The following is a 21,493-nucleotide window of genomic DNA, read 5'->3' on the forward strand; positions in this document are numbered from 1 at the left end:
CCTGCAGACACTGACAGACATGGATGGGATTCCCTCTCAGTTGTATCTTCTCAGGGCTGAGCAGGCCCAGCTCACAGAATCATCAAGGTTGGAAGAGACCTTTAAGATCATCAAGTCCAACCGTTCACCCTAAACCACCACAATCATCACCCAGCGCCGGGCCCCAATGCCTCTTGAGCACCTCCAGGGATGGTGACTCCACCACCTCCCTGAGCAACCTATTCCAATGCCTGACCACCCTAAGAATGAAATTCTTTTTTTTCTAATATCTAACCTAAATCTCCCCTGTCTTAGATTAAGGCCATTTCCTTTGGTCTACTCACTGCAGGCACGATAGAACAGACCGTGCCCCGCCTCACTACAGCCTCCTTTCAGGCAGTTGTAGAGACCCGCGACAGCTCCCTCAGCCTCTCCTCCGAGCAGAGATGCTCCAGTCCCTCCATCAACTTTCACCCTCCAACGGGCTCGCTGCAGGACCTCCATCCACGTGTTTCGCCCCGAAGAGCCCGGAATCCTGCACCACAGGCGGCCAAAACCGGAGACGAACCATGAACAGCAGAGAAGTAAAACCCTCACCCCACCGCGGTGCGGGCGGGCTGGGGCCTCGAACCCGCGTCCCTCCTCGCTCCGTCCCGCGCCACCCCCGCCCCGGCGCCGCCCGGAAGCGGAAGCGCCGCGGTTGCCGAGCGGCGGCCGCCCCGTCCCGGCCGCTCCCGCAGCCCCCGCGGCCATGAGCGCGGCCGGGATCGTGTCCGCGCCCCCCGCCGCCCCGCCGGGGCCGCCCGCCCCCGCCATGGCCCCCGCGCCCGAGTACTACGAGGAGGAGGAGCTGGAGAGCGCCGAGGAGGAGGACGGCGAGCGCAGCGCCCGGGCCCGCGACTCCGATGAGGGTGGGCGCGGGTTTGGTGCCCTGGGACGGTGCGGGGGGTGGTGGTGGGATGGGATGGAGAAGGGGGCACACCCCGGCCGGGAGGATGTGAGAGGGTTGGGTGGTTGAAGGCTCTGGAGCGGCGAGAACGCCCGAGGAAAACAAGGACCTGTCGGGTTCCAGGAGTTCCCTGCGGAAGCTGCAGGACAGCCAAGTCCATGGAGATGGTGGAGGAGAGGAGCCCGTGGAGCGGTGGAGCTGTGGTTTTCTGAGTGAGGGGGAGGAGGGAGATGGGAGAGCGCTGAGCAGGAGGGATTGAGTGGGGTAGCAGGGGGAAAACTGGAGAAATCCAGTGTTAATTGAGTGGGATAGGAGGGTGAAAATAGTTGAGAAATGCAGTGTATTGATAGATGGGGCAGCAAGGGGAAAATAGTGGAGAAATCCCGTGTATTGGTTCTATTTCTGTGGTGTGAAGGGGGGAGGAGGCAGCTAAGGAGAAAGTGTGGACAGCAGTGAGGGGTTGTGGGAGGATGTAAGAGGGAAGAGGGGCTTTGTAGAGAAGAAGACATGAAGTAAAGCACAAGGTATCCAGGGGTGTAGAGTGCATAAAATAACAAATAAGGGGGATGGAGGAAGACCCTTGGACAGCACCTGTTGCTGTCAGCAGAGCCCTCCATCACCTCTGGTGTTGTCATGGATGGGGAATGTTAAAGGTCCTGACAGTGTTTGGGTCAGTCAGGGCTCTCCAAGGCTGCACACAACTAAGCTGGGTATGGAAGTCCCTTATGGTGACCCAGACATGTTAAGTACTTCTTTTACTGTTAAAACGTTTTGGTTTATCTTTGTTGTGAGCTTAAACTGTTGGTAGGTTAAGAAAAACCTGAGAAAGGTTTGATTTAAGGGGCTGGCCCCCCTTTCCTGTGTAGGGAATGTAGGTGGGATTGAGTTCCACCGCTGTACCCTGTAAAGCCTGGAGACACTGACCTCTCCTCGGGGAGGAAAACTAACGGATTCTTGGCTACCCGTGTGTTATAAATAGAAGCCTGAAAAGGCTTAGCAGAAAACTAGCAGTCCCACAGTGGTTTAATTTGTTTATGTTACCTGTTTATAAAGTGGAGCTGTTTTTGTGGCAGTGCTGGTGCTTGTTGTTAAACATTGGAGTGCTTCTGAGTGATGTGTAGCTGAGAAGTTCGGGTCACAGCGAGTAACTGTTCTCTTCAGTGAGACCTTTGTGATCAACCCGAGCAGCTCTGAGTGGGTGGAACTGCAGTGACAAGTTTGTGAAAGGTCTTACAGAGTCTTTCCTGCTCACCTGTGTATGTGTGAGCATTAATGCAGAGCCTGTTGTCTTAAATGGGAAGAAATTCCCAGGCTCTCTGAAGTTGGAGTTGTTTGGACTCAATTTAAAGCTTCACTGCAAAACTCCCAGTTGCAGGAAGGAGGTGAGAGGGTTTGTTCCACTCCTGAATTCACTGCAGAGGCCCCTCAGGTTGTGTCTTTGAGGTTAGATTGCTTGAGGTCTGGGGAATTGTTTTTTTGTTTGCTTATTTCTGTGCTTCTAAATAATTTACTACTTTCTTTCTTTCTTTTTTTATTTTTTAAATCTTTAATTTTAACAAGTTGTTTTTGACCTCATTTAGACACTGAGGATGCCAGTGAAACCGACCTGGCCAAGCACGACGAGGAGGACTTTGTAGAAATGAAAGAACAGTAAGTAGCCCATGCTAATCAAAAATAAGGTAATATTCTGTTTATCTGTGGCTTTGGGGATGTTACTTTCACAAAACTGCAGAGTTTTGAGCCAAGATTGGGTGCTTTTAAATGGAATAGCTCATAAGACCACATACATGTATTTCTGCTCTTTCTGTGGTCTATATATATTCAAGGAATTAAGTGCTGCTGCTGTTTTGGCTAAAGGAAGATTTATGAGTTTTGCTGCAAATGGCTCCTGCTGCTTTAAATAAAACAAAGGGTCTGCTTTATGTAAGCTAAGGAAAAGCAAGATGCCTGTCAAAATCCCTTAAACAAAGGAATGCTAGTCCTGGCCCAGAAATGGGCTTTCTGGAGACTGGAAGTAGTTTCCTGTGATGTTTAGGAGTATTTGCAGTATTTTGAGTTCTTGCTTACTGGCAGTGACGTGTTTTTATGGGGGTCAGGAAGGCTTAGCCTGTGTTAAACCACAGATAGATGGTAAAGGAAATGAAGGTTTGCAACAGAACCAGGAATAGACTTTGGTTTTTTTAATAACGTCAAGATCTATGCGAGGAGATGCCTTCTGTTACATGTAGGGAGCTAATGCACAGATAGTAGGACTTGGCAAAGTGGCAGAGTGTTTGTGGATCTAAATGTCACTTTAGATATTAACATTAATAAATATTTATTCTATTTTATCGTGAATTGTTCCCAAAATATTTGGTTTGGGTGCATTGTAAAACCAATGGGGTGGCAGAGGGTTTTTTTTTTTTTTAGACAGAACAAAAACCTTTCATTTGGATAAAATTCTTTTAATTCCTCATTCATTTCTTTCCTGAAGTTCTGAAAAGTTTTTTTAATTCTGTGTCAATATGTTGTAACCTGAAGAGAGGGTGGAATGAGCTCTGTATGCTTGGCTTTCAAAGCAAAGTTTCGTGCTGACTGTCTTTGCAGGATGTACCAGGACAAACTGGCATCTCTGAAGAGGCAGTTACAGCAATTGCAGGAAGGTAAGCTTTGAGGGGGGACTTATTTATATTGCTAGACAATTTTGAGCACCTTTCAAATGTCATGGAAGGATGGGGGTATTGAAAGATGTAAGCTGCATCCTCCACTGCATGTTGGCTCTCAGCTGTGCTGCTGAGTGAAAAATGTCAACCACTTCCATCCTTTTTCCCCTCTAAACACTTGTAGTTAATCTTCTGTGTGCTAAAGCATTTCTTAGAAGGAGTAATCCACTTTCTGAAGAAGCAGGGAATATGCTTTTCCAAATTAACAAGCTAGAACTGTAATTTTCTGATCTCACATATTAGTGTTTGTGCTTCAAGCAGTGTGTGGCTCCTTGAGAAAATTTAAAACTTATGGGAAAAAAAAAATCAGTGGGAATCTACAGTTTATTTGCACTCCAGGTACTCTTCAGGAATACCAGAAAAGAATGAAGAAGTTGGACCAGCAGTACAAAGAAAGGATACGAAATGCAGGTAAGTGGAATTTCTCTGTAAGACACTGCATCCAACTTAAATTTATGTTTTTTAAAACACCTGAAGGAAAAAAGGGGTAATTCTGTGCTCTAAAGAAAAAGAACCCACTGGAGACAAGGGTTCTTCTACTTCCAAGGATGTAGTGGTTACAGTGTAGGTTGCTTCAGATTCCACCAAGTATGACAAGATCTATCTTGAATATTTTTTTTCCCCTCATCAGCATTGTTTTCTGACTGATACTAAACACTGATAAACAGTTTTAGTCTTCATTGGTGTGAAACAGCACAATTAAAAAAGGTTATTTAATTCTCATCTGCCTAACCCACAGCCTTCTACTTTGCCTTGTTGTTTTGTGCCACTTCTGAAGGTGTTGGGTGCACTGCTCCCTTCAGTTTGCAGGACTGGAATTTAGGAGCACGTGCTTTCCCAGTGACCTGTTTCGTGCCCCAGAACAATGAATACAGAGGGTTCTGCTGCTGGAACTGTTACTCTGCACAGCTGGGGCATGGAATGGGCTGCCTGTACTTTGTGTTCTGCTCTGTTCCAGGAGCAAAGGCCCAAGTTCATTTTTACAGTGCCCAGCTCTCACCCTTCTGGGTGGCCTTCATTGTGTTACTGCAGAGGAATGGCTTGGAAATCAGGTCCCTTTCCTTGCCCTTCCTCTTTCTTGTTCTCTTCCTAATAGGTTCTTATCTTGGATGCTGAAGCAGGGCCTTTCATAGAAGCCATTAGGTGGGAATAGGAATTGTAGCTGTTCCTCCTTTAGAGAAGTTGGATGAATCCTGTAATGCCTGGGCTGTTAATCTGGGAAATACAGCAGAGAGGCAGTGGCAGTTGTATGATGGCCAACACACTCTGACCTTTGGATAGTGGGAATTCTGTCTTTCTAAAAGTGCTTGGGATGATAAAGGATTTTCTTGAGTGATTTAAGTGATTTGAACTGCTTCTTGTTCATGGGAATTTGTGTTCTGAGATGAATTTCATGTGCACTAGAGCTGCATCCTGGCAATACTGGGTTGTTTTGATAAAATTAAGACTAAGTGCAAGCTGGTATTTCTGGCTGGCCAAGGCCGGTGCTGCAGCAGCTTCTTTCTTCCACAGGAGGGCAGGTGGTGATAACTTTCAGTTTTGTGATTTAAAAAATCCAACTGCTTCCATGCTTAATGGGTAGAGCTCTTTGCAAACAAAAGGGTTGATTTTTAGTGGGCCATTATTGGCTTTGGTATTTATTTTACTGATTTTTTAAAAATCATGTTTAAGAAAGCCCAGCAGTACACTGTTGCTACTACAGTCTTCTCCAAAACATATTTGAAGCTTGTGATCTTTACAGGAGTTTTTACTGTTTCAGGTATTACCAAAGCTTAATATGCTGGTGAAATACTTGAAGGCTGATCAGGTGCCTTAGTTTGTTTTTGTTGCCACTCTCTTGAGAGTAAAAAGTGTTTTGGCCATTATGTCCTTTAGGAAATGCAAGGAGGCTCCCATCCTGCTTAATTTCAAGTTGTTAGAGATGGCACAAACATCAGGAGCAGGGCTATTTCACACCCTCAGATCCCCTCACCTCATCCTTAGGTCTGATTGAACTAATCACTGCCATGTGTTGGCACTAAACCTTCAGTGCCACACAACAATTCCCTTGTTTTCTCAGGCATGAACAGCCTGAAATCACCCCTGGGAGTTGACTAGATCAGTCTTCTGACAGCTGCAGAATTATTTCTTAACCAGTCTCTGCTGAGATACATGAAGTTGGCTTCAACTGTGACTATTTAGTTGCATGTTTCAAGCTCCTATCCTGGGAAGTTTTTAACTAGTCTTAATTGATTGTGGTTTAATAGGGAGAAAGATGGACTACCTGCTGAGTACTGCTGAGATGAGTAGCCAAAATGAATATTATGGGATACTGCTGTGCAAGCTTTTCAGTTTGCTGGCAGTCTGTAAATAACTTGCATTAACAGTGTATTTTTGTGAATTTTTTTCATGGTTACTTTATTTTCCGCATAAAACTGAAAAGTGAAAGTAGAGGTGGGATGAGTACACACAGTGTTTGTTCACGGCCTGTCTTGGCTGCAATATTCAGTGGCTTAAAATGTTAAGGAGGTAATTTTGTGCATCTTTGAAGATAATAAAGTAAGTCTTTCTTGCATTTCAGAACTGTTCCTGCAGCTGGAAGTAAGTCCTCCTAATTTATTCATATATATAGGTGGTAGAGGTGTAAACCTTGTTCCATCAACCAGTACTTGGGCTTGTTTTCCCAGGAGACTTAAAGAAATTTTCCTCCTCTGTCTGGTTTTGTTACACTTGAGTTGTAGTACAGCTCACTGCTGGTATTACTTGAAGTAACTTCTGCACTTTGTTGTTAAAATAGAATTAAATATTTGCTCTTGGGCTGTTGTAACTGGCTGTGTATTGGATTGCCTAAAAAAGGCTGTTTAAGGCAATAAATGAAAGTCCTGTTTATTAATCTGAGGAGACTTGATATGTTATGCAACATTAAAATGTCTTTTCAAAAATAATTAACTCTTCAGCCAATAAAATGGTACTAAGTCATATTTAGATGGTTTTCTGTTGATGATGAATATTGATAATCTTTAGAACTGCAGTTTTGAACTGAAAAGCTGATCAATACAGCATTTGAAAAGCTGTTGTGATATCATTAATTAGAGTCGTTGGTCCCTTAATTAACCTTCTTGCTCTTTTGGTTTGCATTAGACAGATCAGGTGGAAAAAAATTACGTGAAGGAAAAGAAGGCAGCAGCAAAGGAGTTCGAAGATAAGAAAATTGAGCTTAAGGAAAATCTGATTGCGGAGCTGGAAGAGAAGAAGAAGATGATTGAGAATGAAAAGCTAACCATGGAATTAACAGGGGGTAAGAAGAAGATAAGCAGCTGTCATTTATCCACTCTGCTGCTGCTGCTTAGGAAAAAAAGCCATAAAGGTGGCAATGCTGGTTTACACAGACAGCTGGTGGGAAATGCCAAGAGGGGTAAAACACAAATGGATGGTCTTCTAATGGAGAAAGCAGTTCCTAATAAAATTCAGTGACCTGAATTGCTGACAGGTGAATCAAATAGTGCCAGTCGAGCAGCAGAGTGGATGATGGGCTTTCTTGTACACAGGGAAATGGGCTGCTTTAGTTCCTGTGATCTGGCAATAAAACTATTGAGATATGTCACAGTCTTGACCTAACCAGTGATGCCAGCTTGTAAACTGTCCTTTTCTTCCTACAGGAGTAGGTGCTCAAGTAGTTGAAGAAAGGCAGACAATAAAGGTTGGAATATTCTACTTTAAGCCAGAAAAATAAATTTGTGAACTGCTTTTGTGTCTAGGCTCTGGAAAATTTACATTTCTTCGAGAGCAGTTGATGCCTTTGCTGCCTTGGCAGTGCTCATTGTAGTAATTGACGCAGTGGAGCTAATTTGAGGGGTAATTAACCCCCTGCAGAATTGCATTGCTGTGATACTGAACCAAAACTCTGATTTGTTCCTCATTTTGAGAGCAACTCCCTCACTTCCTGGATAGATAGTGTTGATGTTGTTGCTGAGGCATGTCCACAAGCTACACCCTTCATATCTTTCTTGCAGATGTTATATAAGCTAATAATCTAATTAGTGCTCAGAAGTGAGAATTAAACCTTGTTTGGACATCTTCAAGAGTTCTCTTGGCTTGGTACAAACTGTTGATGGGGGCTCATGTGGTCTGGAAATCAGCTTGAGTTATGCTGTTTCCCTGATAACTTCTTTTAATTATGAAGTCTGGTCTCCTGGTCATCCCTGTTCACCCTTGAGATGAGGAGACAAGGAATTTGGTGTATTTTGCACATGCAGAGCTGCTCAAGGTTTCAGCATCTAGAGGGAGCCAAAGGGGCTTTCCAGATTGAAGTGCTACCCAGGATGTGATTCAGGGATACCTAAAGATGAGCAAATAAATCTCAGCACGTACAAAAAGAGGGGACATGATGTGTTTGGCATTCAAGATGTGGTCTCTTGGTTGCCAGTCCAACATAACTTCATAAATTAAGGAATGAGTTCTGAGAGTTTTGGTGGAGTTGTTCAGTTAAGGCTCCGGGCAGACACTTGGACAAACTGCCATTTCAGATAATTCCTTGGTGAGGAGACTGGTGTTTCAGCTTTAAACAGACTTTTTTCCCTTTTTCCCCAGCGCGTGTGCTGCAGTTTGTTTCCTCTCAACTGCTGCTCTGCATGTTATTAATTAGGTTAATTTCATTAATAATTTTTAGATAATCTGAATTTGAATACTGTTTGTTTAAAATCACTCCAGCAGAATTGTATCAGTCTTGAATGCAGTAATTTTCTGTATTCCTTTGACAGAGCTGTTTTTCTTGCTTGAAGACAAGAAAAAGATTAATTGATTTGTAGCAGATGTTTGACATGCTATTAATGATCCAAGTTTTGTTGGCAAAGAGCTCCATGAACTTGGCCTTTTAACTGCTCTGTCCCAAGCAGATAGAATTAGCATTAAAGAAATTTACCTTGAATCCTTGTAGCATCATTGTGCTGCTTATCTGTACCTGGAGCAGCTGTAAATGACAGCTGTAAACATGGCATTGCAGCAGTCACTGAACAGTGACCTGATGGCAAAGAGAACTTGTGTTCACTGTCAGCACTTCCAGCTCCAGGTGCTGGAAGCTGTCACAAAGAAAAAAATAAAAGAAAAAAATCCAATTTGCTGTGTGAAAGGGGAAAGATTATTTTCCTCGTGCCTTGTGTAGAAAACTGCTGCTGCTTTCTCCTTTCTCTCTGGTCTTATCAGCTCTTTGACTTCATTACTCTCCAGATTCAATGGAAGTGAAGCCCATTATGACAAGGAAACTGAGGCGACGACCAAACGATCCAGTTCCCATCCCAGACAAGAGGAGGAAACCTGCCCCTGATATCCTTTCCAGAGTCACTGCAGGGCTGCTGGATTTGAAGCCACTGTGCCACCTGCACCTTTGTGCTGTGCAGGGAAGAAAATGAAATTAAATGCTAGGATCAGATTTTAACCTAGGAAATAATGAAGCACAGTTGTCATGTATAATGTGTGATAAACCAACATAGCAGTCATAGAATATTTTATACATACATATATATAAACCAGTGTTTGGAGATCCCTTGGTATCCTAACTGAAACCTTACAGTGTCATGAGATAACTTTATATTTGTCAGTGAGAGTAGTTTGAATTCTACAGGCAGTTCTTTTTTCACAGAGGAAGAACTTTAAAAGAGCGTTATATTTATATGCTGAGATAATTGATTCCATAGATAGTAAATGGATTTTTACATGAGCCAAAGCTTTTCTCATTTCAAGATGCGACAAAGCATTCACCAGAAAGATCATATTTGTCATATCAAACTAGTTTTTCCATTTCTGATAAAGGCTTCAGATCCCTAATCCAGCAAATGCATGGCAAAAGCAAGGAGTGGTAGATTTTTCTTTTGAATAAGAAAAGACGAAAATTCATCCTGTTTTTATGTATCACAAGAGAGAGAAACACATGTATATGTATTCCTTCTGTTCTGCCTTGTTGCATGTCTCAGAATTAAAATGTTTCTGGAAATACGTTTTTAGCTCCTCTGTGATGACAGGCAGTTTTCCTATTTGTGTATTAAATTCATCTGGAAAGGAAGGCAAGGATGTTTGCTTTGCAGAGGCTTCTTATTAGATTCTAAACTTATATGTCTTAGATTAAAAAAAAACTTATCTTAGTGACTGGCATTTTCTGAAGGCAGCATCAAACCTTGAACTCCTGGAGTTCATGCAGGATGGTCACAAGCACCTCCAGTTTTAATTAACCTTTTTCTGGTTGGAAATTCTGTTCACTCTGTCAGGGAAAATATGATCATTTATTAGTGCCCCTATCTCATCCAAAATAAATGAGTTTCATAGTGAACATGACCTGCTAATTGAGCGTGATACAGCAGCCAGTATGAAACCCTCTCTGCCTACCCACACTGGGGGGAGATTAAAGTCCATCAGAACCAAAATCCTGAAAATGCAGCCTAGAAGTTGTTTACTTCAGTTTAATACTTTGAATACTTTTGACTAAGCTGTTTTGGAGAAACAAAAGGACAGCAAAGCTCTAATAAGACTATATAGACTGACTTCTGGGGTTTTGGGTTTGTTTTCAGGTGCGTTACAGGCTTTTATTACTCATCCACACAAGGCTGTGTTTCGCACCTCTGGCTTTAATTTTTTAATTTAATTTTGTATGGGTTTCCCCTCTTCTCTAACTCTCTACTCCTGGTTACTGAGTTGCAAAATGATGGCTTTTATTTTCCTGGGTCTGGGTGTGGTTTGGTTTCCCTGTACAAAATCTGAAGTGAGTCTGTAGTTCCAGCTTCCAGATTCTTCTCTACAGAAATACAAGACAAAACCCACTGAAAATGCTGGTGCTTGATGCCCCCATGAAGTAAATGTCAATCCACTAAAGGTTTTTCATTGATGGCTGTGCCTAAATAAGTTAAAGTCATTTTGCACTGTGTTTGCTGCTGAAGATGAGGCTCAGTGGATATTGGCTTGTATCAATTCCTATGACAAAAAAAAGCTCAAGTATGACACTTAGTAAAATCTTATGCAAATCTACAGAAACCTTTTGGCTTACATTTAGTCAAGTGAAATGTCATTGACCTTTAATTTTTAGCCTTGCTTGTCAAGAGCTTATGGGAACCTTAATTCTGGATACCTCAGCTAAATTATTTGTTGACTGATGAGCAAATAATGGAGGACCTGAGAACGCTGAATAAGGTAGGAATTGTTGCTTGACTCTATTTCTTTGTTTTAAAGAGAAAGCCATTGCTTTCCCCTGAAGAGAACAGAGCTCTCATTAATGTTCCTTTTTGAGGTGTGGGACTATTTCATCCCTGTAGGCTTTCTGAAGTAGCTCAATAAAAGATTTCGCAAGATGGTATCTCCTCCCTTTTATTTTAATAGGTTTAATTAACCTAATTAAAATTACTGTCGTCTGAAAATGTTACCTTTTGTCTGAACCAAGGGATGAGCTCCTGTTAAGGAGTTTCTTCCTCTGCGTGGTTGAACAGATGTCCGTGTGTTTTTCTGGGAGATCACAGGCTGCCTTTGGTGTAGGCTTTAGTGTGAGGTGGGGTTTTTATTAACTTGTTTTTCTCCCAGCTGTCACAGTATTTCAGCAAATTGAATAGGGGGCAGTGTGCATGTTTGTAGTTTTTCTAGTTTTGATCAACCTACTGCTTTCACTAAACACTTGAAGGCTTATCTAGTTTCTTACAATAGGGGCTGCTCATTAAGACATTTGAGGATGGGAGTGGAACATGGGTTTTGTGTCAGCTGTTGAGGTGTTTCTGATGATTTATCTGCTGTATTTTGTGAACCCTGAGAAATGTTGGATCATGTTCAAAAATACAGTGTGTTGGATGGGTTTGACTGAATTGTCTGAGTGTTCCAAAGTTAAGTTTTGTATCACGATCCTGATTATCTGCACCTTTGGCTGTTTATAGCACACTGCTCTGGTTATGTGAAATGCCACTTAACAGTGCATTTAAAACAGAAGCATTCAGAGTGGAATGGAAATATAAGAAATCTGAAATTTGGAAATGGAAAATAAGATATCTGAAATTATTACTGCAGCTTGTAAGGCTCCTGTCAGATCTCTAACACTGCTTTGCTCTCTTCCCATGTAGCTCAAATCACCCAAGAGACCAGGTGAGTTAACAGTTGCATTGGAACTTGCTCACAGTGCTGCTGTTTCTGAGCAGAGAATGATACTGTAGATGCTTGAGTGTGTAATTGCTGACTGTGGAATTTGGCTGTATAATTGTTTTGACTGTGTAATTGCTGTTCTTTGTGTGGCTGCTGTGCCGAGCAGGCCTTGCGCGAAGTCTCTTTGCCTGCCCTGACGTTTCTCAAGGATGAGAAGGGAGATGTGCATCTTTGGTGGCTGAAACATGGGACAATCCAACTGTGTAAAGAGGGTTTTTCATTATATTCAGGTGCATCTGGACACCTTGCCTGCTTCTCAGGTCGATGGAGAGATGGTTTTATTGTTTTATGCCTCCAGCTCTCTAGATGTGTCTGTACACTTAATTTCAAGACAGAGTGGTAGCAACTTGCCTAAGTAATTCTGACCCTGTTTAACTTCTTTAGTAGGGGTTAGAATTAAAATCAAGGACATATTGTCCATCACCTACCTATGAATGTATGTTTTTTTTCTGTTAAATCTTCAGTGACTATTATAATTCAAGGCAGAGGCTGAGTTATTCATACCAATATATAATTCTTTTCTGGGGGAAATTTGAGTGTGTAGCTTTCTGGGCTTATTATTTCTGCATATATGACCTTATTAACTGCAGTTTTGCAGTCAGATGTGCTATTTTGTGATGGACACATGCTGGTTTTTAAATACAGTGTCTCTCCTGTTCTCAGCCTCCCCCTCCTCTCCTGAACACCTCCCAGCTACACCAGCAGAGTCTCCTGCACAGCGGTTTGAAGCCCGGATAGAAGATGGAAAACTCTACTATGATAAGAGATGGTGAGGCCCGGGGGATTTCTGTTTTAATCAGCCTGAGTGCTGTGTAGTGAAAAGGCTGCAGAGAGAAATTGCTTTGATCAAAGAATTTGTGGACAAAATGTTTTTTGGGCAGAGTTCGCTGCTTCCCCCAAGGGCTCATCGTTGCAACCAGTAAATCAGACGTGACGGTGGAGTGTTTAGACCCCGTAGATTTGAGGGATAACTAGTGGCTCCAATAAAAGGAGACTTGAATCTCTCCCATGGAATCAGTGATGTCCACTGTGACACTTAGGAAGTATTTTTTGTCAAACCTAATATTAGGTAAGAGAGCCAGCAGCACACACAGTGGGCTGGAGCTGTGAAGCTGCTCAGCTTGGATACAGACAGTCCGTGATTTTTGGGCACAGTGGTGGCAGCAGCACTCACATTCCAGGGGTTCAGCTTTGTGGGAACACAAGCCCAGCGTTCCACAAGGTGGCAGAAGAAATGTCGTCCACCAGCTGAGCAGGATGAAAAATGTTTCTAATAAATCCAAATAACCTTTAAAGATCAAACCCACCTGGGAGAGGCAACTTCAGTATTGCTGATTGGATTTAGCTCTGTTGAGTTTTATGGCCGTACAGCTGTACAAGCCTCACAAAACACAAGGAAAATATTAAACTCTGCAGAGAAATCTTAGTAGGTCTTAAACTTAATCCGTGTGAGACATGCAAACCTGGATAATCAAGGGGGCAATCTTGTCCTCTTCGAGCAGAAAGCAATTTGCTTGTTTGTAACCTGCTTCAGTGTTTCTGGTGGCTCAAAATAACAAGTGATGAGGTTGTAGTTTTACCACAGAAAATGACAGGTGGGAAGCTTGTTTTCCACACAGCAGTCATCTTGTACAGTTGGTCAGTTTTCCCTTCTGACTGTGATGTTTTATCTAGGGTTCAAGTTTGCACAGCTCAGATAAAAGCTGCTGCCTGGGTTGAAATGACTGAACCATAAAGCAGATATGAACTGAACAGGCTTCACAAATTCATCAGGTTCTTTTTTTTCATCGTCACTTTATGCACACAAAAAAAATGATCTCCAGGATATATTTGGATCAATAAACTGTTCTTCAGAATTTTTAGTGTGTGGGGTACTGAAAAGTGTTCACTAGTAAAAAAGGAAAAAAAAATGGAATCTGCCAGTAAAGCTCCCAACTTCTCACTAAATTTAAACCTGGAAGAGCTTCAGTGAGCCCAGATCTCCCTGAAGGGTATCAGGTTGGGACATAAACCACTAACAAACATTTTCATCTTGCTGAATTCAGTTGTCGTGGGGGTCTCACTGTCAGGAATTCCAGCTGTTGCCTTTCCTATCTACCTTGTCCTTAGTGCTGTTTTAAGTATTTTACATTTTTTGGTTGTTATAATCCTGCTTAGATTTTTTTGATTGATAGTAATAGAACTTCTGCAAAGTAGCTGGTGTTTTAAAATAATGAAGTAACTCTCAATAGTGGGAGGATAGTTCTTTCTAAGGTGCATTTAGAGTGCTGGCATGTACAGAAATACTGAACCTGACAGCTCAGGAGTGACTTTCTCTGTTTCCTGATGCAACCGTGCATGACTGTTATCTCCAAACACCAAATGCTTAAGGACCCCCTAAGGTTTTGCAGAGATATTTCACAAATAAGTCTCCAAAGTGGAGAGTTTCAGATGAATGTGGAATTAGATTCAGGTTTTTATCCTCAGTCAGTTTGCTCCGTGCTCCCCCACTGAATCCTAAAACACAGTTCACTGTAAAACAACAATCTTTATTTGCTTTTAGCATTGCTGCATTCCATAACGTAGAGGGATTTCTTTCAATCTCCTGATGAAATTGCTGCTGAAAATCATGGCCCTTCAGCGAAATATTTTATAGCAGGAAGTGGAATTGTTTCTGCTTGTCTCACTTGCCAGCACTGTGGTGTGTTTTACCCACTGCAACAGCAAGAGTTGTTTGGCCCTTTCCCCTCTCTTGAAAGCCAACTTAAACTCCATGGCATTTTTCATCTGGAGTGTTTTCCTCAGTTCTACCCCTCTGTGGATGTATAAACTTGGCACAGGGGTGAGGCACGAACAGGTACCAGGCAGCTGACCTGCCTGTGTGTGCACAGAGCAGCTGAGACAACTCCTCAGTGAAACAGTGCTGAGCCAACTTGTTCCCTTGCCTTGCACAATTAACAGGCATTTGCTGATGGATGGTGACTCGTGATGTGAAATCCGAGGGCTGAAGCCTGTGCCATGTGTGGTAATCAAAAATTGAAAGAAACAGCTTTGAGTGGGGAAAAATATTTCATTATCTCTGCAGGCACAGATAACACTTGAGAGGTGTCGTTTGCATTGGTATCTTCTGCACTGATACTGATTGTATCAAGATCATCAATTCTCCTTGCTTAAGCACTCACAGCGTGGTAGGACACTGCTGGACTGAGATTTTTGTCTTATCTTAGTGAGGCCTGGGGTTTGTAGTAGCTTATTCAGTTCCTTTGTATCAATTTAATGACATCTGGACTCGCTAAACTGCATTTTTTTTTTTTTTGGCTCAAGATCATTGTTGCTGTTGCATTGTCCTGGAACCCACTGACATCCTTTCTGTTAAAATGAAGGAGAAAGAGGAATGGTTGGGCACAGGTGTCAAAAGGTTTGCAGGATTTGGGTTTTTTTTATTACCTCACCCAGCCTGTGGGTAGTGAGTATGTTTAGAAGGCTCAAAGCTGACACTCATTTTAGTTACTGGCAAACTGTGTGAAAATTCTGAGTACATGAGCCAGTAGGAAGACATTGTGGAATAAACCACTGGAAGACTTCCATATTTACAGTATGGTTATTTTAGAAATAGCTGTAAAGATTAAATAAATCCATGCATTTTGCAAATGGTGTTCAGACTGCAGGAGTTGTACTGAGTAGCTACTGAGGGGAGTGGCTGTGTAGTGATTCTGCAACTTGGATTGCCCAGATAAATATGAAGCACATCATGATTAGGGTGAAGGTGGAAATATAGATACGCTTTTATGATTGTAAAGGATTTTGGTGCTTGCTTGATCAGGGTTATTTACTTTCAAATCACCTGTGTCAGTGTGATTAGTTCTGCCTACAGAACTCTCCTAGGCAGAATAAACAGAAACTGGGGGAGGTTTGGCTGGAGCACTTAAAGAAAGGTGGGCTGTGAAGGGGGCAAGTCCCTGGAAACAAGTAATTCAGAGTTAGGACTTTCAAAGTCTTTGTTTTGTACGCAGCACATTAAGAACAATACATAGCTTAAAAAAAAAAGGTTGGGAAATGGGTATGTTTAGTAAGAGCCTCCTAATGGCAGGTATATACAGTTTGTTACAGGGTCAGTTACCCATCACCAGTTTGCCTATGTTCAGAAAATAAATCAGTATTGGAGATCTGAGGTCTTGTTAAACAATACACAAACTGCACAATTGAGGATAATTCAACTTTTGGTGGTGGTGGTGCCCTAGTAATTTTGTATTGGGAAATGTGAATAACTTTTGAGTATCTGTGACTTGCTCTGTCGTATTTTATCAGGCATAATATGGAGTTGCCTTCTGAAACCCATCCTATGTCTGAAATGTGAAGGGCTTCTTGGATTAGCTCTTGTTGTCAGTCAGTGTTCTCCTGTGTGGTGCCTGGTGCTCTGCCCCTTCCTCTTGCAGATGTGAAACCTGTTTTCAGGAGCCTGCACGTAGAGCTGGATGTGAATCATGCATTTCAATAACCATTAAATGCAAAGTGTGTGTGTGTAGAACCGGAGCACCCGCTGTGCTGCAAAGATGGAGAAAGTGGTGTGGAAAGACGGACAGACAGACTTCAGATTGACTCTGTCCAAACGTGGAATCCCAGCTTTGTCACCAGTGGTTTCATGTGTTTCCTTTCTCTTTTTTCTCTGTGCAGGTACCACAAGAGCCAGGCTATTTACCTGGAGTCTAAAGAGAACACGAAGATCAGCTGTGTGATCAGCTCTGTGGGAGCCAACGAGGTGGTGGGCTGCTTTTGTTTCTCAGCAGAGGGGGGGGAAGGACACGGGTCTAGTGAGGACTAGGAGTGAACCTTTCAGCCAGGATACATACTTGGGGTGTAAAGAAGCTGAATCCAAGATAAAGCCAAGTTGAGAAATGTCTTTCTGAGATGGAAAGACACTGTTTTTAAAGAATGGTCCTACATTTTACAAGTAGTAGCAGGAAAAATGGGTAGAGCTGACACGTTGCATCTCACTGGCACTACATTCATAAATTCCATTTCCATTATTTCAAGAACATGCATACAGTTGTTGTCAAGGCAAAATTAAAAGAAATTCCATTGGGAATGCAGAGGAGGATGAGAAAAAACTTTGTCACCAAATTTAGTTGTTGTGAGGGAAGAACATTCTTCCTGCTAACAGAGAAGCTCTCTGGCAGCATCCATCACCTCCCTGGGAGATGGGGCAGGCCAGTCATTTGTCTGAGGCAATTTCCTTGTGCCTGCTGATGAAGCCTTAGAGCAGCAGGTGAAGAGCTCCGTGCCCAAGATTGATGTGAGTCTGGCTGCAGGAGTAGCAGTTGGGCAAAGGGAGCAGTTTATTCTTTGCTTGCAAATTCCAGACACTTCAGGGAAAGAAATAATAGACTTGAGTGCACTTCTCTTCAATCAGCCAATAAAGGAACTTTAATTTGTTGTGGCAGCTAAGGGAAAATACTTTATTTTCCCCAGAATGAGTTGCATATGGGATATGTTTGTATCACAACTGTTCCCCTGGCAGTAACAGTTGTGTTGCTCAGCAGTTGATAGTTCAGATAAAGTAGTGCTAGTGTGCTAATGGGTGCTAAATGTAGTGCTGCTAACTGGATTAAAGTTGTTACTGGTAATTTATAACATTAAAATGGAATTCTTTGGGAGCATCTTACCTGAAACCATGAGGGAAATGCAATCTATTGATTCCTCCCTGTGAGGGTGGGGAGGCCCTGGCACAGGTTGCCCAGAGAAGCTGTGGCTGCCCCATCCCTGGAAGTGTCCAAGGCTAAGTTGGATGGGGCTTGAGGCAACCTGGGCTAGTGCTTTTTGACAAAAACTCTTCTTCAGTACCTGCAGGAAAGTGTTATTTTTTTATTAATTTACTCAGAAATCTCAGATTGTTGAAGTTGAAAAAAGGAAGAAGCTTTGATTTCAAAAAAGTCTAGGAATAAAAGAAATTCAGAAATCGTTTTGGTTGCTCCTATTTCCCATCTCCTTCAGTTCTTTAGGATTAATAGATGTTCTCCTCTAATGGCAAAATATATTGTGTGTCTGAAACATCAGTTTTAAGTTCAGAATATGTCTTGATGTGTTTATTTTCCTGAACACTATGGCAGATTTTAATGTTAAGTAATTGCACTGTTGTGGTCACTTAAACCTGAATTTTAATATTGTTCCAAATGGAACTTAACAAAGCAGTTAATTTTAGCAAAACAAATGTACCATTCCATCATATCATGATAGAATGTAAAATTGTACATGTTTGTTGCTTTGTGCAGTTGCTCAGAAATTTGTAATTCTTTTGGCAAGCAAAACATGCCAAATTCTTGGTAATGTTGCAGTTGAGAGATGATTCTCAATGAATGTTGATTTTAATTTCTCTGGGGAAATAACTGAAGTACAGACACAGGCAAATATTAAATTTATTGTATACTGAGGACTCCGGTTGATAAAGTCAGTTTATTATTAAAATAACAGAGCTAATAGCTAACATAGCTAAAAAAATAGCTTAGGATAAATCAAAGGCCAACATAACTTTATAATCCTTTGCAGTAGGAAGTACTGGACTTCTGTCCTAAAATACTCCAGTACTAAGAGCTGGGTAATTCTTACTTCATGCACGTATTTAAATATGTTTAAATGCATTAGAATGATCTAATGCAGAGGAGATTGCTCAGACTTTTAAAGTACAGGTTTTTGGATCTAAATGTCTTGAAAGTGATTTAAAAAATTCTCTGGAGTGGCAGCAGTTTGTCCTTTGGAACGTGTTGTGTGTGAATTCTTCCGTGCAGGTGTTGAAAAGAGGGGCCCTTTTGTCTTCAGGTACAATTTCTGTAACAACGCTGTGGGAAATGCCTCACGGAACAGAGTCAGGATAAGCTTTTCATTTGACTAATAGTTACTTGTCTGGGCAAATCCCAGGGTAGGTAATTTTATGATCTGTGGATCTAGGGAGACTTATTCTTGATTAGGCAAAGCTTAATGCCACAGTCCTGTTGTGAACTGGAGCAGAAAGGAACCTGCTTTCCTGATGGTGCTTGGAAAGAGTCATTTTTCTTGAGGACTGTTCTGAGCAGCAAGTTGAGGAGGTAAAGTTAGAAACCTTATTTCGTGTTCTGCTCAGGTTGCAAATGCCTTGTGTGGGGAGGGAGAAAGGATTAACCTGAACGATTTGTGCACCGAGAGCAGCAGGGCAGTAACAGAGGTGTTCAGCTCTGGCAATAAGATACCCGGTTTATTGGTCTGCGTGTTGCTCCCTGTGAGTTCTCCCCTTTTACCCCCAGTTCATCTCCCTGCCCCATTTTTTATATTCTTTCTTTCCTGCAGATCTGGGTGAGGAAAACCAGCGACAGCACGAAGATGAGGATCTACCTGGGGCAGCTGCAGCGAGGTGTGTTTGTGATCCGCCGGCGATCGGCTGCGTGAGCGGGAGCTCCCCTGGGGCCTTTTTTTTTTTTTTGGTTTTTAACTGATCACCAAACCTCTGCTGGGGGGTGTCGGGCTGCTCACTCCTCCCAGCAGCACAGAACAGTGTCATGACCTCTGATGAGACCGTTTGTGGCTGGCCACATGATCCCCAGTAGTCCTTAAGTCTTTAGTGATGCCCAAGCACTGCCCTGGACTATTTCTGGATTTTTGCATCAAGCTTCTGTATGCTCTCTTTGTATTTGGGGTGACTGTCGAAGAAGACTTTGCATCAGACTTTTGTCATCATCGTTTTGTGGTGCACAGATGGGACTCGTATGTCAAAAACAATGTCACGTCTCTGTTTGAAGTCAGACCAGTGGAAGAAGCTTTGCTTGTCAAGACCTGAGGTTGGTTGTTCTTTTGGGCCTTGTTTTCTCTGCAAGGCTCGGGATGCTGGGCCAAAGGAGGTGAATCCTGCCACGTTTCATCTGCAGCTGAAGAGAAGCCTCCAGAACACCTGGTGCACAACATCAGCTTTATTGGGTGAACTGCTCAAAGACTTGAGTGCTGAGGTTTTTTTTGGACGGTGTGAACAGCTTAGAAACTGCTGAAAATACAGCGATTTTAATGTAGTTAAGCAGTCACGCGTGGTTAATCAGAAGCTTCCGTTTCTCTTCACATTAAAAAACCCTTCAATGAACAAGCAGAGTATGTCTGTTTGCTGAAATAGATTACCTGGAATAGGTGGATGACTATAAATTGAATAATGACTGGGAGTTTGCAGATAGCTTGGCCGTATGAACTCTGTGTGTGAGTATAATCATTCACAGGTGTAGTGACAAAAGATAAACTTCATGTTCTTCATTGATGCTTAGAATAACAGGTTGTGGTGATAGGAGGTACTGGATCTGTTTTATCTTCCAAAGGAGCCTGGTACAGAGTAGAAAGTGGCATTGCCATGCTCTCAGTCCACAGCTGGAACCTTCATTCCCTAAGACGCTTTGCAAAGGGTTCCCCTGGAAGGGTGTTTTAATTACTGGAGACAACACTGGGCTTTTACACTTGCCCTCCTGTGGCACAAGTGAAAATACTCAAATGATGATATTAATGCCAAGATGTTTAAAGATCTGACTCTGGCATTCCTTTATTATTCCCAATCTTTTGCTGATGGCTGGAACCACCAGAGCCATGTGTGACTGCATTGGCAGGAGCCACCCGGTGCCCTGGCACTGCTGTCAGATCTCTGCCTTATGTGCAGAACAACTTTGTGCTGCTTTTGATTACTAGTCAAAAAGTTGTAAATTCTGTCTTCATCAATATCTATCACTTTGAGACATTTTTTTTTTTGGTTTTGCTTTTGAGCTGCATTCTTGTTCAGCATCAGCTGAGCTGGATAAATGGAATACAGGCAAGGCAAGGGAGTTGGAACAACTGTGTCCATTTCTTTCCTGCAGTTGGGTGGCAGTCACACCCCAAAAACTGATGCATGTACGTGGGTCTGGAGTGGAGTGTGATGGCTGAGTTCCTGATGTGACAGACACCTTCCTGATTTTTGCAGTTTGGAGTTTTAACTGGATCTGGAGCTCTGGCAAGGAAGGAGAGGATGTTTCCCACCCCTTGACAACGTGCCATCTTTGCTGCAGCTTAGTCAGGCAGAAAGCAGCAGCCTGGATTTTGTCAAGTTAACAGCTTACTTAATATAACTTAACATTCTCTGCACATGTCACAGTTTTTTAATAAGGTGGTGATGTACCAAACAGGATTTGTCACCGAGTCTTAAAATGAACATCATCATTCTAATAATAAAAAGTGCTAAGTGAGTAGCAGGATTTATTTCCTGTCTATATCATTTTATCAATATCTGTATTTGTGGAAATAGCTGGGAACTTTGGTTCAGTGTTGGGGAGATACACCCTGCTGACAGCAGCTGATCTCTGCTGCTGTGATGTTCCCTGTTTTGGGGTAACTTTGGGTATTGGTAGGAGTGTGGATGTGCAGCTGCTCCCTTAGAGCCAGGAGTGGTGCAGGTGCATGTTGTGTAAATGTAATTCAGCAGCTTCAACACCACATCTTAATCTGAATCTACAACGTGCTCACCATCAGTGGGGACAGAACAGCTGCTCTCCCAAGCAAAAGCCTGTCCTTCCATTGCAGGTGTTGAGAGGGGAGATGGGGGGTGGGACACAAGAATTTGGAGAGTCTTCTGGAAGTGAATACCTGGGGGACTGTTGAACCACTTCCTTCTCCTGAAACCCAACTGCTGAGATGTTGCTGTTCCCCTAAGGATCATCTTGTGCTGTTGATCAAGGAGTGAGAGAAGACAAGCTGAGGAAGAATGAGG

General features: G+C 42.5%; 1 protein-coding gene across 2 annotated transcripts; it reads left to right on the forward strand.

Moving 5' to 3' along the window:
• Nucleotides 1-699: 699 nt before the first annotated feature.
• SUDS3 (SDS3 homolog, SIN3A corepressor complex component) lies at nt 700-19,855 on the forward strand. Of its 2 annotated transcripts, none has more exons than XM_050317986.1 (12): nt 700-890; nt 2,509-2,578; nt 3,515-3,570; nt 3,970-4,041; nt 6,191-6,210; nt 6,751-6,907; nt 8,836-8,931; nt 10,724-10,785; nt 11,697-11,718; nt 12,439-12,544; nt 16,429-16,516; nt 19,072-19,855. In XM_050317986.1, exons 1-12 carry the CDS (start codon nt 731-733, stop codon nt 19,168-19,170), a joined length of 1,008 nt encoding a protein of 335 aa, XP_050173943.1. In that variant the 5' UTR covers nt 700-730; the 3' UTR covers nt 19,171-19,855. The 2 variants fall into 2 exon arrangements, with proteins under 2 accessions (XP_050173943.1, XP_050173944.1); XM_050317987.1 differs by having other exon boundaries at nt 703-890; nt 16,429-16,513.
• The last annotated feature ends 1,638 nt before the right edge of the window (nt 19,856-21,493 follow it).

This window comes from Myiozetetes cayanensis, unplaced genomic scaffold (assembly GCF_022539395.1).
Source record: "Myiozetetes cayanensis isolate MyiCay16 unplaced genomic scaffold, myiCay2020 scf21, whole genome shotgun sequence".
NCBI lineage: Eukaryota > Metazoa > Chordata > Aves > Passeriformes > Tyrannidae > Myiozetetes > Myiozetetes cayanensis.